This window comes from Alosa sapidissima, chromosome 13 (genome assembly GCF_018492685.1).
Source record: "Alosa sapidissima isolate fAloSap1 chromosome 13, fAloSap1.pri, whole genome shotgun sequence".
Lineage (NCBI taxonomy): Eukaryota > Metazoa > Chordata > Actinopteri > Clupeiformes > Clupeidae > Alosa > Alosa sapidissima.
In genome coordinates this window covers 31,100,215-31,116,830 of record NC_055969.1, presented here as the reverse complement: position 1 = coordinate 31,116,830, position 16,616 = coordinate 31,100,215, and the positions used below count along the sequence as shown (strand labels likewise).

At 42.9% G+C, this 16,616-nt stretch overlaps 2 protein-coding genes across 2 annotated transcripts; both read right to left on the bottom strand.

Annotated features, from left to right (window-relative positions):
- Window positions 1-1,361: 1,361 nt before the first annotated feature.
- cdk9 (cyclin-dependent kinase 9 (CDC2-related kinase)) lies at window positions 1,362-5,164 on the bottom strand. Its single transcript, XM_042059027.1, has 8 exons — window positions 5,045-5,164; window positions 4,775-4,888; window positions 4,198-4,279; window positions 3,973-4,063; window positions 3,691-3,857; window positions 3,086-3,257; window positions 2,619-2,767; window positions 1,362-2,309 (listed from the first exon to the last, which is right to left on the bottom strand). Exons 1-8 carry the CDS (start codon window positions 5,083-5,085, stop codon window positions 1,944-1,946), a joined length of 1,182 nt encoding a protein of 393 aa, XP_041914961.1. The 5' UTR covers window positions 5,086-5,164; the 3' UTR covers window positions 1,362-1,943.
- Window positions 5,165-5,410: 246 nt separating this feature from the next.
- On the bottom strand, window positions 5,411-15,219 carry fpgs (folylpolyglutamate synthase). The gene is made up of 15 exons (XM_042059014.1): window positions 14,611-15,219; window positions 13,444-13,572; window positions 13,058-13,111; window positions 12,894-12,958; window positions 12,239-12,353; window positions 11,571-11,648; window positions 11,370-11,431; window positions 10,643-10,745; window positions 10,484-10,561; window positions 9,859-10,006; window positions 9,495-9,575; window positions 9,183-9,333; window positions 7,336-7,411; window positions 7,159-7,225; window positions 5,411-7,050 (listed from the first exon to the last, which is right to left on the bottom strand). The coding sequence occupies exons 1-15, from the start codon at window positions 14,752-14,754 to the stop codon at window positions 6,668-6,670; spliced, it is 1,734 nt and encodes a 577-aa protein (XP_041914948.1). The 5' UTR covers window positions 14,755-15,219; the 3' UTR covers window positions 5,411-6,667.
- Between the last annotated feature and the right edge of the window lie 1,397 nt (window positions 15,220-16,616).

The following is a 16,616-nucleotide window of genomic DNA, read 5'->3' as shown; positions in this document are numbered from 1 at the left end:
CAACAGTGAGGATTGGAGGTGGAGGCATCATGGTGTGGGCTGTTTTTCATCTCATGGCAGTGGCAGACTTCATACAGTTGAAGGAATGATGAATGGAGTCATTTTTTTTAGGAGAATCTTGCCATCCACCAGGATGATGAGGATGAGACATGGCTAGACCTTCCAGCAGGACAATGATCCAAATCATACAGCAAAGAAAACTCTCAATTGATTTCAGAGAAAGGAAATCAATCAAACAGTTCTGGAAGTTAACTAAATATCAGGATTCACAAGAGGGAACCCTGGAATCTTCAAGATTAAAAGACTATCTGTTTAAAAGAATGGGCCAAAATCACAGCTGAATACTGTGGCTGATTGGTTTCGTCATACAGGAAATGTATTGAAGCTATCATTACAAATAAAGGCTCTCCACAAAGTATTTAAGTTTCAGTAGGTGCGTTCAATACTTTTTTCCTGTGTCACTTTATTACACATAACTTTACTTATGGACTTTAATGTTTGGATTGTTTTGGGTGGATTGATTATCTGAGTTAAAATTTGGTGAAAATGCCATGCAAATAGCTTCACAGGAAGTCCACGGGACAATGCAGGCAGCAAGACACAGACTAGAAAGAGCACAGACTAGGAAGGGAGCAAGCAGCACAAAACATACAGCACAGAGAGAGAGCAGCAGGACAGGCAGCAGGGTCTGAACAGTGTGATGAATTAAGGAGAGTGAGAATACAAGACCTGCTCATCAGTGGACATCCAACAATAAATGTAAACAATGTATATTTTTGTATGGCATTATGCACTCACATTCTGAAGCAATTAACCCTTAAAGGAGTACCGTCACACCGGTGTGACGGGAATGTTGAGAAATGAACGTTCTAAAGAACATCTGGGTTCATTGAATTCAACATAGAATTTTACAACCTTCAATTGTTGCGGAACTTAGAACGTTCAAAAACCTACACCTTTAAGGGTTAAACCAAAGTGGCTCAGTAACTGCACTCTTAAAAACCCTTAAAGGTGTAGGTTTTTGAACATTCTAAGTTCCGCAACAATTGAAGGTTCTAAAATTCTATGTTGAATTCAATGAACCCAGATATTCTTTAGAACGTTCATTTCTCAACATTCCCTTAAGGGTTAACTGATGATCATCCAGGTCCACTAAGAAACTACCACATTTGGGTAAATGTTAACCCCTATTTCGAATTTTAATAGGCTTTTCATTTGACTAAGTGTAAACCACCCATACTTTTTACAGTCATCAACATCTACAAAACTGCTCAAAACATTGTCTTGTGACTAAGGTTGTACTATACAGCTCTAACTGGTTGTAATGCTTCAGCAAAAAAAAAAGATCCAAGAGCCTTAGATTTGTATCTGGAGGTTTATTGTTGTGTACTATACTCAGAAGTACCACATACACCAAGAAACAAACCCAGAACAACTCTGATCTTCATTTTAAAAGCAATATAAAAATAAACACAAAAGAAACATACACAAAATAAAAAAAAACAACAAGCAATGTAAGTTTTGACTTGACCACAATGGCCTGTGACTTTAGCACTGCTAGGTTAGTCACATAATGTTTCCGTAGCACCCTGTAGGCCACTGCACACTTTGCACCTGTGGTCTCTCCTCCCAAGTAGACGGCAAGCCTCTTATTGAGCTTGCCTGTTCCAAGAGTCACCATGTCGAGAGATCTTCAGAGACATTTACGACAGACCTCTATCTGGGTCAGTAAGGGTCCCAGCTGCCCACAGAAAAATTCATATCTTACACCCACTGAACCAACATGGGTCGGGTGAAATGCGAGGAAAAACATAAAGGGCTCACATTTTTTTTTTTTGTCTTTGAGGTTTGGTCTAGGATGCACCCAGCTGGAGAACCAACTGGAACACAACAGTGTCGAGTTTTTCTTCAGGAATAGCAGTACGTAAGTGCCAGACGACCAATCAGAAGACCCGATCAAACTCTGTCTGACTTGTAGTCGTGGGATTCCTGTTTTGATTGGCCGGCTGCTGGGGCATATGGCTTCTTCTCCGGGGCGGGGCCAGGTACTCAAACATGGACGTGTTGTGCGTAGAGAGCATGTTCTTGAGGTCAGAAGGCATGGGGTCAGACCAGAAGAAGTCGTGATTGAGGGCGTCATCACTGTCTACTCGCTGATTGGGGTCGAGGACGAGGAGTTTGTCTATGAGATCCAGGGCATAGGGGTCTTTGACGTAGAACTTCAGTCGGTCCTTCACCTTCCTCTTCTGTCCCTTGGGCAGTTCCATCTTCTGATACAGTTCATATTTCTTATCCACACCTGGCCAGACCTTTGGGATGGATAAAAACAGAATGAGGATAACAGTATCAGGATCTATGCAATCACACATTAAATTAATTCTGATCTTTACAAGACGTGCAGTGCTAGAGGTATATTCCAACTACGGTCAATCATGGAGTGTGTGGTCCAAATACGGGAAGGAAAAATCCATTTGAAAGCTCTAAAATCCATTTGAAAGCTCTAAAATCCATTTGAAAGCTCTAAAATCCATTTGAAAGCTCTAAAATCCATTTGAAAGCTCTAAAATCAATTCAACAGCCCACGGAGATGAAGCAGCGTGAAGTGAAAGTGGTGGTACCTCTGGCGTGATGGATCCGCACAGCTGGCTTATGAGCGTGAGCTGGTGCTGCTCCGTGTTGCCCTGCATTATGGGGCTCCTGGTCCACATCTCCGCCATGATGCACCCAGCACCCCACAGGTCAATGGGGGGGCCGTAGTCTCGCTCCCCTGCACACATTACACATGGCTTTCAGCAAGAGTACACACACCAAACATAACATTTAAAAATGATTGTTGAGGGACACATTCTTGTGTGTATCCTTATTGAGTGTAAACTTGTTGAAAGCACATTGGGGTATGGAAATTCAATTACATACAGGATAATAGAAGCAGCAGCAATTAACTTCTGCTCTTCAACTAATACAAATAATGAATGGCTAAATAGAAGCCATTTAGATCTATACTGGACCAAAACAACTCAGACAACTCAGCACAAAGTCTCTGTCAACCCATCTTTAATGAGCAGACAGCTGAAATCCTGCTTACCCAAAAGTAGCTCAGGCGGCCGGTACCACAGGGTGACCACTCGGTTGGTATAGCGGTTGCCCTGGCTGTTCTTGGCTAAGCTGAAGGCTCTGGCCAGGCCAAAATCTGCCAGCTTAAGGACACCGTCTCGTGTGATGAGCACATTGGCCGCCTTCATGTCCCGGTGCAGGATCTAAGAAAGAGGCCAATCAAATTAAGCCACATACAGCCTCAATCAAAGCCCATCCGACCGGCAGCTTCATGGCCATCTTCCAGAACACTCTCTCATGTTAATACCTTCCATTGCTTTAATCAAGTTCTCTAATCAGTAGAGGGAACATATCCCATTAGATGGTTTGCATGCACTGGAAATTATGATACCAACTAGGGTGAAAATGAAGTGGCTTTTTCGGATCTAGGTCATGTTGACGCAATTCTCAGGTACCATCAACAAGTCTAAGTTATGTCTAAGCTGTAACACTTTTTGTCACATTCAACAAATATCTCCATTCCATGAGAACACCATAAAAAAACATCTTCCTGCACAGCTCTGTAAACTGACACAAGGTTGAGCAATTTGTGTTCTGAACACAAATTAATAGCAGCAATGCCAAAGGATATCTTACCTTGTTTCTGTGGATGTAGTAAAGTCCATTCAGCAACATCTGCATGACTTTCTTGATCTCGGCGAGGGTAAACTTCACGTTAGCGTTGCTGAGCAAGCCGGCCAGGTCATGCTCACAGAAGTCAAACACCAAGTAGATGCTGCCCTTGTATCGGTTGAACTGAGTGGCTATGGTAAGGGAGAGCAGTCAAAAACCTCCTCAGTGAGCAATATTTTCATATTATTGGAAATGATGACTACACCCTCAAAAACTGAGAGCTGGTGAACATGTTAAGTCTTTCACCTTTTGTTCGGCAGATTTCAATCAAGTTCACCACATTCTCGTGTTTAAGAAGCTGTAGGATCTTGATTTCTCGAAGAGCAGTGATGGGGAACTGCGGAGAAAAAGCAGAATAAGGCATGACTTCACCTCATGACTTTGTTGTCACGGTCACATTCAGACTGACTGATGCTACTCCTGTTTGTGTGTGTGAACCTCAATGTGCATTACTGTTCAGCATAGTCTTACCCCTTCTTTTTCATTCTCCATGAGCACTTTTTTCAAGGCCACCTTTTTTCCAGTCTGTCTGTGTTTGGCTTTGAACACCTCCCTAGATCGCAATATGGAAACAGTCAAACAGCGAGGTGTCATTAGACATGGTTAGCTTTTCAATGTCTAACATGAGAAAAACAGTTGCGTTGCTGTGATAAATGGCTTAAATCGACTTTATCAAATATTTCTGTCGTTAGCTACAGCCTCTTTAATTTCGCATGCCACTTCTCATGTCACGTTACATTGTAACCTGGTAGTGCTTTATGGACTGTTGACAACATAACATTACTTGATTACTCCATTCTAAGCGGAGTTAATGGAATAGGCACATCAAGCATTTGGTTTAATGCATCATACTGGATCTGACAAGCTAATCCTAACGTTAATCCTTTTATCACTGACTGGCTTCAGTGACATGCTAACGTTAGCGTACAGACTACGTCAAGGCTTTGTACTACTGCGCAGGCCAGATCAGAACCACTAAACGAAGGAACTTAAGGAAAAGCCAAATGTTGTGTTCATGACGAACAAACAAACATGCGTTTAGACGTACCCAAACGTGCCCTGACCGATCTTTGCGAGCTTTTCATATTTTGAAAACTCGTCACAGAAGGGAAATTCGACCCCATCGTAGTATTTGGACATGATGGCGACATCCCGCTCGGGCCTGTAGGACAGTGGAGTTGGGCAAAACAACGCATTGTGTCATTATTAACTGACAGATTTTCATTTTTCCTACATTGTTTTGTACATGGAAGGATATAATATCTACACATAACGGCAACACACGTTAAAACGTTTTAAATATGTAGTTTTTTCATACTTATCGCCGGCGCCGGAGTTTCCGGTTTTCTCTCGCTGCATCCTTGTTGGTTTCTTCGTCCAGCACTGTTCACTTCCGATATGTCGACACTAAAACAAATTGCCGACCCCTACTGGTCGTTATTTGCAAACACGCCAGTCCAGACAAGGCTCGCATACTCTGGAAAGGAGGTATATCTGTAAATCGACCGTGCCATGGATCTGACGATTTTCGTAAAGTTAAGCAAATATAAGGACATGTATTTTTCTGCATGTTTTACACAATCATAAATTATTGCAAGTTTCATTACAATAGTTTATATTTTACCTATTTAGGTTATTACAACTCGTGATATTCAAACATGGACATAGAAAGAGACCAAAATAGTTAGTGTTTAAATATTTAATGAGAGCTACACCCATATATTTATACCATTAAATACATCTTTTTAAAAATTTAAGTGAGGACCTTTCAGACAATGCTCAGTTGCATAGTGAGTTACAACATATCCCATCCTCAAAGTATTCCCATATTACCTCACTCACTCACTGGGCTCGTCTAATACAAGTGTAGAGTTGACCTACTCTAGATCCCAAATTCAAGACAATTAAAACGTTGTTGTGCGCAATGTTACTATGTTTGACTGGTGGCTTACTTAGGGAACACGTGTACATGACACCAGTGTGGAAGTGTGGTCAAGTACATCTCAGAGCAGGTTCATTCTCAACAATGTCAGAACAAAATCTGGACAGCCCTCCGAACAAATATATTTCCCAAAACAACCTGTTTGAGGTTTGTTTAAAAGCTAAGTTGATTTCTATGTGGGTAACAAGCACAATTTGGTGGTAGGGCAAAATGTGTGTAAACTAATTGTACAACAGAAAGTGTACTCAGCAGATACCGTACTACCTGCGTAGTACACTAAAGGGAGCATAAGACATCACTAGTCAGTCAGACTAGTCTCTCTATATACCAATAACATATACAATATGATCCACCTTGACAATTATATTAAAATTGTCATTCAGTACAAACAGCTAGGAATATCACTGCAACAATACTTTTAGCGGTTTTTCAAGGACAGTGGGTTTCCACAATACAAATCACCCATGAAGGCTGTACTGAACAAAATACAATTACAAAAATCCACATTCATACAACTCATTGCCTTTTGGCACAGACACAAAATTGCAATGAACCAGTTTGTCCTTAGACCGATGATGAGATTTTTTTTTTTTAGAGAGAAAAGGACCTCCACAAGGAGGGTCACACCTTCACATACAACTACTGAGGTCCAGTAAAGCACAAATGCCACTTAACTTAAGAGTACAAAACCTTTTCCCCAAAAAGTCCCTGTAAACAGCTGGCTTCAAGTATGAAAAAGTTAGGTTTTGATATGTTACGTTGGCACTGTAAGGCACCAACTAAACCATTTGGCTTTGCTTGAAATAAAGGGGGTACCGGAATAGGAAAGACATTTCCGTTAATGCTAAGTGCTATACATTTCTTACTTTCCAACGGGTGTTTCGACAGGGTAACTCATCTCTCTATCAATAGACAGAGTCTGATGGTGCTTCAACACACCCAGTGCACTGCTTACACAGACAAAAAAACAATAGGCCCGCTGATACTGTGGCTCCTTTTTTAAGAGGCAGACACAGGGTCCAAGTGTTTGAGGGCTCCGCCGACTAAATGCAGGCTTCCGGCGATGAGGACGTGGATCTCGGTGGCATCGCGGAGCGATGAGGCCTTTGCGGCGATACTTGGCTTGACTGGGATGACCCGCTTGCCCGGATCAGCCAGTATGGAGTCTCTGCCCTGTGTGATCCACTGGAGGGCGCTGAGGATGCAGGGGAAAACCAGCGAGTCGCTCTGGCGCTCCGCGACCAGGGGGAGGCTGCACGCCGAGATCAGGAGCTCATCCCCCGGCTGCTTCTGCCGCTGGCCGGTCAGCAGCCTCCAGCTCTGCTGGTTGTCCAGGCAACGGGTCAGCATGTTCTCCACGGAGACGTTGAAGTTTTGTTGGTCTGCGCCAAGAGAGAAAAACAAACCACATACAGATCAGGCTACCCCCAAGTGAAAACAAGAAGGAGTAACATAGCAAATAGTAGTCAACACCAGTCCAAGGTCTTTACCTGCATTACACGTAGCAATGGTCTCTGTGATATTGGGGCAGAACACAGCAAAGTCAAAGTGGTATGGCTACAAAACAAATCAAGAAACAGAAGCACATGTTATTTAGTTTGCCACACATGTAACCATTATTGCCATTTCCTCAATAGAGGTTTTGCCTTTGTTCTTTGGAAACTCACCACAAGCAGCTTGAGCATGGCAGCAGAGTCCCTCTCTCCTGTGGCGTTAAACAGCAGCACTCTCACCACTGGACCTCTGGACAGAGGGACACAAACACAATAAACACCCCTATGGCTTAGAGCTGGGTAGACTGCAAGATTCTCTCTTCAAGGACACAAAGAGGTGTCAAATCTTGCTGATCGTTATTTTACCAGCTATTTTAACCTGATACACCAGGTCCAATTCAGTTGTTTGGCTAAAGGTGAGCTGAAGTTTAAGATGGAGCATTACACAGTGCCTGAGAACTCTAAGCACTCATGAATCAGTTTTCCAATTTTGTTTTTCTGCAATAGCATATCCTGAGGACTCCAAAAGACACATGTTTAAATTTGATCCCAGAAATCTGACAGTTGCCAACAAAGATTGCAGAGCGCTACTTGCATGAGGCTGGGACCACAGCCTCTGGGATTTCCTACTGTTAGCTATGGTTCTGCAGCGGAACCGCTGGAGCAGCAGCGTTGCGTTAATGTCAAACAGTTAGAGTGTTGAACTTGCCTCAACTTTACGTGTGTGTAACGCAAGACTCATCAATTGTCAGTTTAGGCAACAGAACGTAGACCATTCGTGGAACTTAGAACTTCTTTTGAATTACTATGGGCTGAGCACTGTGTTACGCTTTGCCGCTGCTGCTTTGTCATTTCCAATGTGATCCCTGCCTGATTGATTGCTGATTAGAACCAAAGATAATGGAACACCACTCTCAAGAGTCTTTAGCGAGGACACTGTAATAGAACTCTGAACTTTGATACTACTAGCATTTGTCATGCTATTAACTAGGTTTCTCTGTGTTTATGTAAACACCATATCCCGAATAACATAGAAATCGGGATAAGCCTCATAACTGGGACACCGGTGTGCATTCAAACACACGCATAGATCTCCACAAGAAAGTTTGGGCACCTGTGGCTTTCATCTCTAAGTATAAGTATAAGTATAAGTATACTCTTTTGATCGTTTTTTGGTGTTTTATGCCCCCAAAGTTGTCTTCAAGGCAGCGGTGCCTGGAAGGCGCTATGGTTAGGCATGGGTTAAGGTTAGGGTTAGGTTTAGGATAAAGTGCCTTCGACGGTGGCAGCTCCTGCCTGGAAGACTACGTTGGGGGCATAAAACAGCATCGAGCCTTTTAAAGCAACACCAAAGAGTTTTTTGTACCTTAAAATATTGTTTCCAAAATCGTTTCAGTGGTTCATCAACTCGTAACAGGGTGAACGGCACTTCTGCATTCTCTTCGCGACCCTCTATCGGCTATAACTGCACTATGCAAGTTTGCCAGATCGGGTAGCGGATCTGTAGTTCGATGGAATGAGACATAAGAAACTACAAATTTGACTTGCTTCTGATGTCGCAATACATCATACTTTCATAAAATCACGCAACCTACTCTACCTTGTCTGTAGACCTCGTTATTTCCAAAGCCAGGATAAACAAATAGCGTGTGTGCTTTGCGACAGGAAAAGTGCTTTGGTGTTGCTTTAATCCCGTGAGGGAAATTTGGTCTCTGCATTTATCCCAATTTGTGAATTAGTGAAACACACAGTGAACACACAGTGATGTGAAGCACATACTAATCCCAGCGCAGTGAGCTGCCTGCTACAACAGCGACGCTCGGGGAGCAGTGAGGGGTTGGGTGCCTTGCTCAAGGGCACTTCAGCCGTGCCTACTGGCGGGGTTCGAACCGGCAACCCTCTGGTTACAAGTTCGAAGCGCTAACCAGTAGGCCACGGCTGCTGCAAACAATGAGAAATCTATGATGGCATATGAAAGGTGAAGGACAGTAGAGAAGAACAGAGGAGGTATAAGAACTCACCCAGCCATCCGCTCGCGCTGGGCAGCAGCCTCGTTGAACCAGCGGGCACAGGCCAGCATGCTACCCGTGGTGTGTGCTCCGTCCAGGAAGTAGGTGATGGGCCCACGCCTCAGGGTCTGCGTTCGGCCAGGCCATTCTGTGTCTGCCAGACCTAGTTAAAACACCAGCACACACTCTATGCTTAACTATGAAGAGAACAGTTCATAATCTCCCACATAATACAAGATAATAAATGTTATTACAATTAACAATTACTACATCATGTCATCAAAGTGGATGATAGCCTTGATGAGTGTTACAAAAGAAACGCACCTTTCAGCATGACTGGGCTGGGCTTGAACCCTTTGGCCTGGGTCACACCACCGAACACGGACGCAAACGGGAGGTGCTTATCTGGAAGATAGACTACCATTAATCAAAGCTGACCTGATAACGTCTGGTTGCTTTCCACTCTATACGGAGTACAATGAATATTGATGCCATTTTCACCAATAATGCAGCAATTTGAACACTATCATATTGCTGACAAGAGTTCACTTCACTTAGTTCATGAATGAAGGTGGTGCACAATACATTCACAAAAACAGTTTCATATATTTAGAAAAAAAAAACACAAAAAAAGAATGTGAAATAAATGCATGCATTTTCTCCAGTATGTGTGTGTGTGCACACACACCAGATAGGCAACGATGTTGTAGCCAGCTGTGGCTGAGCTGCAGGGCCAGGCTGGCATTGATGAGCTGGTGCTGTCCGGCCAAACCAAGATGCAGGACGCCCTCATCTACAGGATACTCAGTCAGGTCAGGACAAACAGACAGAGAACACTATAGAGAGAGAGAGAGAGAGAATTTTTCCATGTTACAGTTTCCCTTAATGCTGTCAATGTTCTAATTGTTATGCTGTTTTAATTGTGCTTTGGCAACACTGTACCTACAGTCATGCTAATAAAGCAACCTTGAATTGAAGAGAGAGAGAGAGAGAGAGAGAGAGAGAGAGAGAGAGAGAGAGAGAGAGAATACATCACCACATTATCACTTCTGATGGCAAGGTGATGTTTTTTGGTTGTATGATTATGAATCATATGAAAGGCGATAGGAGAGAGAGGTAACAGAAGTTTAAGAACTCTAACCCTAATCCCTAACTTTAACCCAAACCCCTAACCTTAGCCCATGTGACTTCAAAGGTCAAACAAACATTTAGTAACCTCACAGCCTGTTACAATAATAATGCCTTGGACTATGGCCAACACAACAGTGTTGGTCTGGAGTTACTCGTGTTAAGTACACAAAAGTGCTGCTCACGCCTATTTCTTCTGCTCGCTGCTGGAGAACAGTCAGGGGCCCCTCCTGTTGCTTCACTGTGAATGCTGGAACTCCTGGCTGGGGGTCACAAACAAACACACATTAGATTTCAGACAATACCACATTGAGGTCAAAGGTTAAAATCAGAAAAAAAGACACCTTAAAAATGCCTCCTTTCTGCCAGGCTATCTTCTCTATAGTGTCTCCGAGGATACTTGTGTGGTCTATTCCGAGGGAAGATATTCCACACACCCATGGTTGTCTGACAAAATGACAAATATGTGTAATTATAAAATACAGATTACATTGCCATCACTGCTTATACTTCACAAAATAAAACATGTACCTTGTAGTGTTCACTACTACTACTAATTCAATACAGTTCCTCTGTAGTCTGATTTCATACGCCGACAAGTACATGTGGCTCTAGAGCATCTGTGTTTGTTTAAGTGTTCACTACTACATGGGCAAAAGATCTTTTGGTCTCTTTAAGGCCACCTTGGCCTCTCTCCTGAAATGGCTTCTAACAAGGTGATGCATGTGTACAGTTGTTGAGGGTAGAGAGCCATGCTATAGGCCAAAATGGCCGTTTGCTCAAGAGAGCGTGAGTGCACACAAAGCCAGCATTAGGCACGCTGGGATGAGTGTTCTGGGGCAGAGCCAAAGGACCCACTGAGGGGGAGGGGAGGGATCAGGCAGGACCGCATATGACAGGCAGAGACTTACACATAGGAGGAATGGAAGAGAAAGAATGTAACCAATCGATAAGGAGAGAGAGAGAGAGAGAGAGAGGGGGGGGGGGGGGGCGGGAAAGAAATCTAGCAAAACAAGTTGGGCAGTAAGACATTACTGTTTAATGCTGCTCCATTATTAACTCCTCTCTCACCTAATGACGTTTGTGCAGTCATACGCTCCACCTATCCCAACTTCAATAACTGCCAAATCCACCTGTCAAAATCACATATCAAAATCAAACACTACCACAGAGGGGAAAACTAGAATTGCTCTACATTCTTCTCACCTGCCATATGATCTTTGTCTGCTCATTGTAAAAAAAACATGTGGACAAGTGAGCTGAATAACCTACCTTCTCTTGAAGAAAGATGTGGAAGGCCAAGATTGTTAGAAAACGGAAGTAAGCCGGCATCGTTCCCCCATGGCAGTCCTGTTGGGATCAGCGGAAGTCACAAAGAAAGGTCACTGTGAGGACACGTCTCTCCTACATTCCACTGACATCAAAATGATACTTTGTGTGCAAGTGAGGAAAGGGGCCATTGAGGCCACTGAACTTAATGAAGAAAGTGTGCAGATGTCACATGAGAAAGCGCATACTCGTTATTACTAAACGCACCCTAAACGCACCGTCTCACATTTAGCCGCAAAACCTGATTAGTTACAGCCATGAGTTTGGTGGCATGAAGAGCAGTGGGAGAAGAGTCCCTGTGTTAGCCTCAGAGTGCGGCCACGACTGGGGCTCTACTCCAAGGCCTCTGGGGAGGGTGTGCAAGCAGACCATTGCTTTGCTTCACTTGTTTTGCTACTTGTTTTTTTTTTTTGGTGCGTGTTTTGCTACTTTTGTCTCCCCTTCAAACAAAGCCATTCTCAGTGATCTATACTTTCCCAGCTACTTGTCTGAGGCACTCTCCTAAACTGTGTGGGTGTCTTTTTTTTTTTTTTTTTTTTACTTTGTTTCATATCAGTTGAAGACAGATTGCGGCGACGACAGCTGTAGCTGAAGAAGCAGAGTTCACCCACCTTTGTTTCGTCCAGTCGGCCATAGACCTGCCAGAAGTATTTTGTGAAGAGCTCCTTGCTGATAGGTTGGCCGTTTATCCGGATTCTCTCCCTGACTTGTACCAAATGAGGTGAACTGAAATCCACAAGGAAATGAAAAATGTGTACAACCTGAAGAGTTCGTAAAGTCCTTCCAGATATACAACCAACAAAAATTGCAACCTTAGCAAACAGTAAATCCCTCTATCCTTTTCAATCACCAATCCCCCTTTCAAGGAAATATAGAGGTAACATGACAATGAGCTGATCTTAAATACTGGAAATTAGTATATTGCTGATATCTTTTGATGCCTTTTGATATTATCTTTTGAACCTAGCTTTATTTATTTCCAGAGAACTGTTCAAGAGTTGGCCATTAGCCAAGTGCAGGAATGCAGGAGCAAGGTCCAGTGAAGCGCCTCCGACAGTCTCACTCAAACACGTGATTACGCAACCCTGACTAAACATTTTCCATACTATGACCACAAACAATCCCAAATCTGCACACCCCCCACCCCCTATACGAGCCTGTAGAAGTTGAGTACCGTACTTAGCTCAGAACAGTGATTAACATAGAGCACACACCTACAAGCCATGTTTACTCCAAAGAAGGTCAAAAAATACAAACAAATAATACCTGTAAAATCCAGTACGAAACCCGTAACTTCTAAGAATCTGCTCGGTGAAAGCACATGTTGATCCCTGTTAAGGAGAAACACAGTTTGAATAGGACTGCTTCAATAGACAATAGCCTTACACAGACCTCACAGAGAGAAGTGTGGATCAGCAAACACAACTCACTTTGCCCTTTGTTCCAGTGACGTGAATAATATTTAAATCGTCCAATTCTTCAACCTGAATTGCATACAAAACAAATGATAAAGCACTTCTTAGCAACTACTGTGCAAAACACAATACACTTGATTGGGCTGTACATGTGATCATCAGTGTGCGTGCAGGTGTTTACATGTGTTGTGCAATTAACGTAATGAACTCACAGGACAGGGATTATGTGTGAGGCACTGGGCTGAAGTTTAAATTAACAATTAATTAACCAGGGTAAATTCAGTGAGCGGTCAGTGAAATACTTATAATTAAAGTTCCATCCCACCACAGAAACAATACTAACATGCACCTGCGGGGTTGAGTCAGAAAGGACAGAGGGGACACAGAAGTGGTGGACTGACCGTGAGGCCTGCTCGCTGCAGAAAGCCCTTCATGGCGTGGAGCTGGTGCTGTGGGGGTCCTCGCTCCCGGCGCACCTGCTCCAGAACACTGGCATTGGTCTGCAGGGTGTTGAGTGTGCATACCGCATCCTGGAAGAGTAGATCCACAGTCGCACTGTCATTCCACTGAACCCGTCTGACAAACCACTTGTATGCCCTAGAGTTCAGGGCCCGGACAATAACAGACCCATAGAGCATTGTCTCTATGGAACAACGTTCAACTCATTATGCCACAAGGACGTCAAACAGTTAATGTTGTGATTCACCAGTGCAAACAGTCTCAGCAAGTAGCAGTATAATTAAATCAAACACAAAATCTCTAATCGCTGACCGTGTCTATTTGCATGCCTACAACAGAACTAAACTAGTTTCTGCAAGACTCAATAACGTCTGTCCTTTCATAATATTTAGTTAATGTTTAATAAGCTTTGGACATGGACAAGATAGTTCGATAGGAGTGGACCACTCTCGTCAGAGCAGCTGCATGAAACCTTAGCTGCTACTCCGTAGTGATGTCAGTGAAACCATAAACATTTGCCATTTAAGAGAGAGGACCCGGCATGTTTTTATACTACCACGACGTATACGAATTATGTCAGAACACGCAGATCATGTTTCCCCACATGGCTCACTCATATGTGGTGATCCCTCATGAGCTAACGTTGGCCGCAGCGCAACCAATCATCTTCTATGCCATTTTACACACCCCATGATAACTTGAATATTGTCTAACTTTCTGTCGACCAAAATACAGTAACGTTAATCAGAATTAAATGTCGACTTTTGGAGCACCAGAAAAAACATCCAAGTTACGATTGCTAACAAGAGAACCAATGTTACCGTGAGCGCCTGCAAGTTAACCAGAGAAATCAACTTTATTTACGTTAGCTAACATTACTACATTGCTGCAGCACAAATCCAAACAGTTGGCTGATGCAACCCCATCCGATATTAAGCTATCAAGAACGAAATGGCTCCCGAACACCAGACGTTAGGTTAACCAGCTAACTAGCCATCTCCCTGTTATTCCAACAGCGGGATGAGTATTTTCAAACTTTGTTGTCGAAGAGTATTTCAAAAATAGCTATTCATGTTAACGCAACTGAGATGACAATTAGATTATCTTACCTGATACTCCATTCTTGTAAAACGAGGAGCAGCTTTCGTGCTGGAGTGCCTAAAAGATCCTTGAATGAAGTTCAGCCAGTTTCGCTGAAGTTGTAAGGCGGTGAATAAAGAATACTGTCTAAACACGCGGGAGAAGCGTACCATGGTGAAAGTGACAGCGCAGGAAGCTGCAGCCAAATTAGGAGAGTATTCCTTTTAGGGACGCCGTTACGTTCCAAATATCATACCACGCCTCCCTCTCGAATTTCGTTTTGTATTTACAAACAATTACATGAAGTAAAGGGAAACATAAAGACTATAAGGTCTGGATAGATAATGAGCATGAGCATGGACTGACAGGCATTCCTCATTCAGAAATGTCCCAAATAGCAAGAAACCAATACAACTTATGTTGTTGTCACTGCGAAGAAATGCGAGGATACTGCTAGGTTTCCTACGATATTCCAAGACTGAACTAAAAAGCTGAAAGTCAAATAGACCACTGGTAGCTAATTCATACCGTATTAAATCGCACGACTCCACGGGTATGCACGTGGATCTGTCAGAGCTATATGGTCAGAGCTATTTTAGCGTCTACATTTTTACTGACTCTCTTTCCGTCCTCTCCAATTTTGCTCTTAACAGCTGAAGACAAAGTACGATACTGCCATCTGGTGTATTGGTGCAAAATGCCTTAGCATTAGGCCACGGGGGGACGTTGTTTCTCCTTGAACTTTTGTAGTGGGGCTGATCTTGCTTTTTATGAAAGAAGCATGAAACTTTCAGGGTTTGTTCTTGATGACCTAAGCTTTAATTTTAGATCTGGAGGCATTCTCAGTTTGACCTCTGAGGTCAGATAGTGGTCATTGACTGGTCTGTTAATAATACTACAGGTGAATGAGGTAAAAAAATTCAATAAATAGATATCACCATGAAGCTTTCTCAGTTGGTTACGCATGTTAAGCTAAAAAAATTTTACTGAGGGGTTTATGGACATCTAATTCTATTATCCTGTAATTCACCTGTACCTCTGTGATATGAAATTTCTTGGCCCGAAATTAGAAATGGGTTTATCTTAGGATCTAAATGTGATAGAAATGTAAACTAAATATGTTTTTCCATGTTTCCATGGGCATGAGGAACTCATCTATAGCATTGACAGCACTCTAAGAGGTCAAAATCATTATAGTAAGTGCAGTGAAGATCACTGGCAAAACATCTAATTCTGTTATCCTGCATATATAGCAGGGTATTGACGATTTCCCCTTCCTTCGTTTGTGAAAATAATTCTGCTCACAACAATGATAAAAACAGCAGGGGAAGGGTGACATGAACACTTCGAGCAAACAGGTGGCCAATCAGAGAGCCAATGATTGGGCAAATCCAAGTACAAAATGTATCATTTCACCAATTTCATATAAATATGGACATGACAAAAATGTAGCCCTACAGTACTTGAACTTGAGCTCCTATAAAAAAAAACTCACAACTTGAACTCCAATCACAAATCCCCAAAGTAACATTGAACAGGTAACATATCAGCGTTATAAAATAGTACAGTGAAAGTTGTTGTAGAGGCCTTAGCTTTTGGGGGTAAGAAAAAGGCCTACAAAACAGCTTTAGTCACTGCAGTCACCAGCACATGTGCAGAGTGCTGTGCACATTAATGCTGCCTTTTTGCATTTGCAGTGCCCAGTACAACCCTTTTTACAACCACAGTGCACAAGCTCATAGCATGCCTGTGATGCCTCAGGGAGTGTTGTCCAACATGGCTGCCAGCCTGCATCTGTATCAATCCATCCCCAGTCTGAAGGACTTGGTAACTGTGGGCTAGGAACCAAGGCAAGGTTCCATATGTTAGCCTGGTGCATTGCTCTTTTGATGTGTTGCCTCAAAGCAGCTTGTGTAGGGGGGATGTTTTCCAGGGATCTTGACCTCTGGATAAAAAAGTTGTTTCCTTGCCTCATTGACCTCTACCCTCCACCTAACACACACACCTAACACACAATTAACATACACACACACAC

Coding starts and splice junctions, on each gene's coding strand:
- cdk9 (XM_042059027.1), bottom strand. CDS start 5,085: ATGCAGCGAGAGAAAACCGGAAACTCCGGCGCCGGCGATAA. Junction 4,064..4,197: donor TGGAGAATGAAAAAGAAGGG/GTAAGACTATGC, acceptor TTTTCTCCGCAG/TTCCCCATCACTGCTCTTCG. Junction 3,258..3,690: donor ACTACATCCACAGAAACAAG/GTAAGATATCCT, acceptor CCTCTTTCTTAG/ATCCTGCACCGGGACATGAA.
- fpgs (XM_042059014.1), bottom strand. CDS start 14,754: ATGGTACGCTTCTCCCGCGTGTTTAGACAGTATTCTTTATTCACCGCC. Junction 12,354..12,893: donor TTTCGTACTGGATTTTACAG/GTATTATTTGTT, acceptor TGTGGATTTCAG/TTCACCTCATTTGGTACAAG. Junction 7,226..7,335: donor CCATGCTCAAGCTGCTTGTG/GTGAGTTTCCAA, acceptor TTTGTTTTGTAG/CCATACCACTTTGACTTTGC.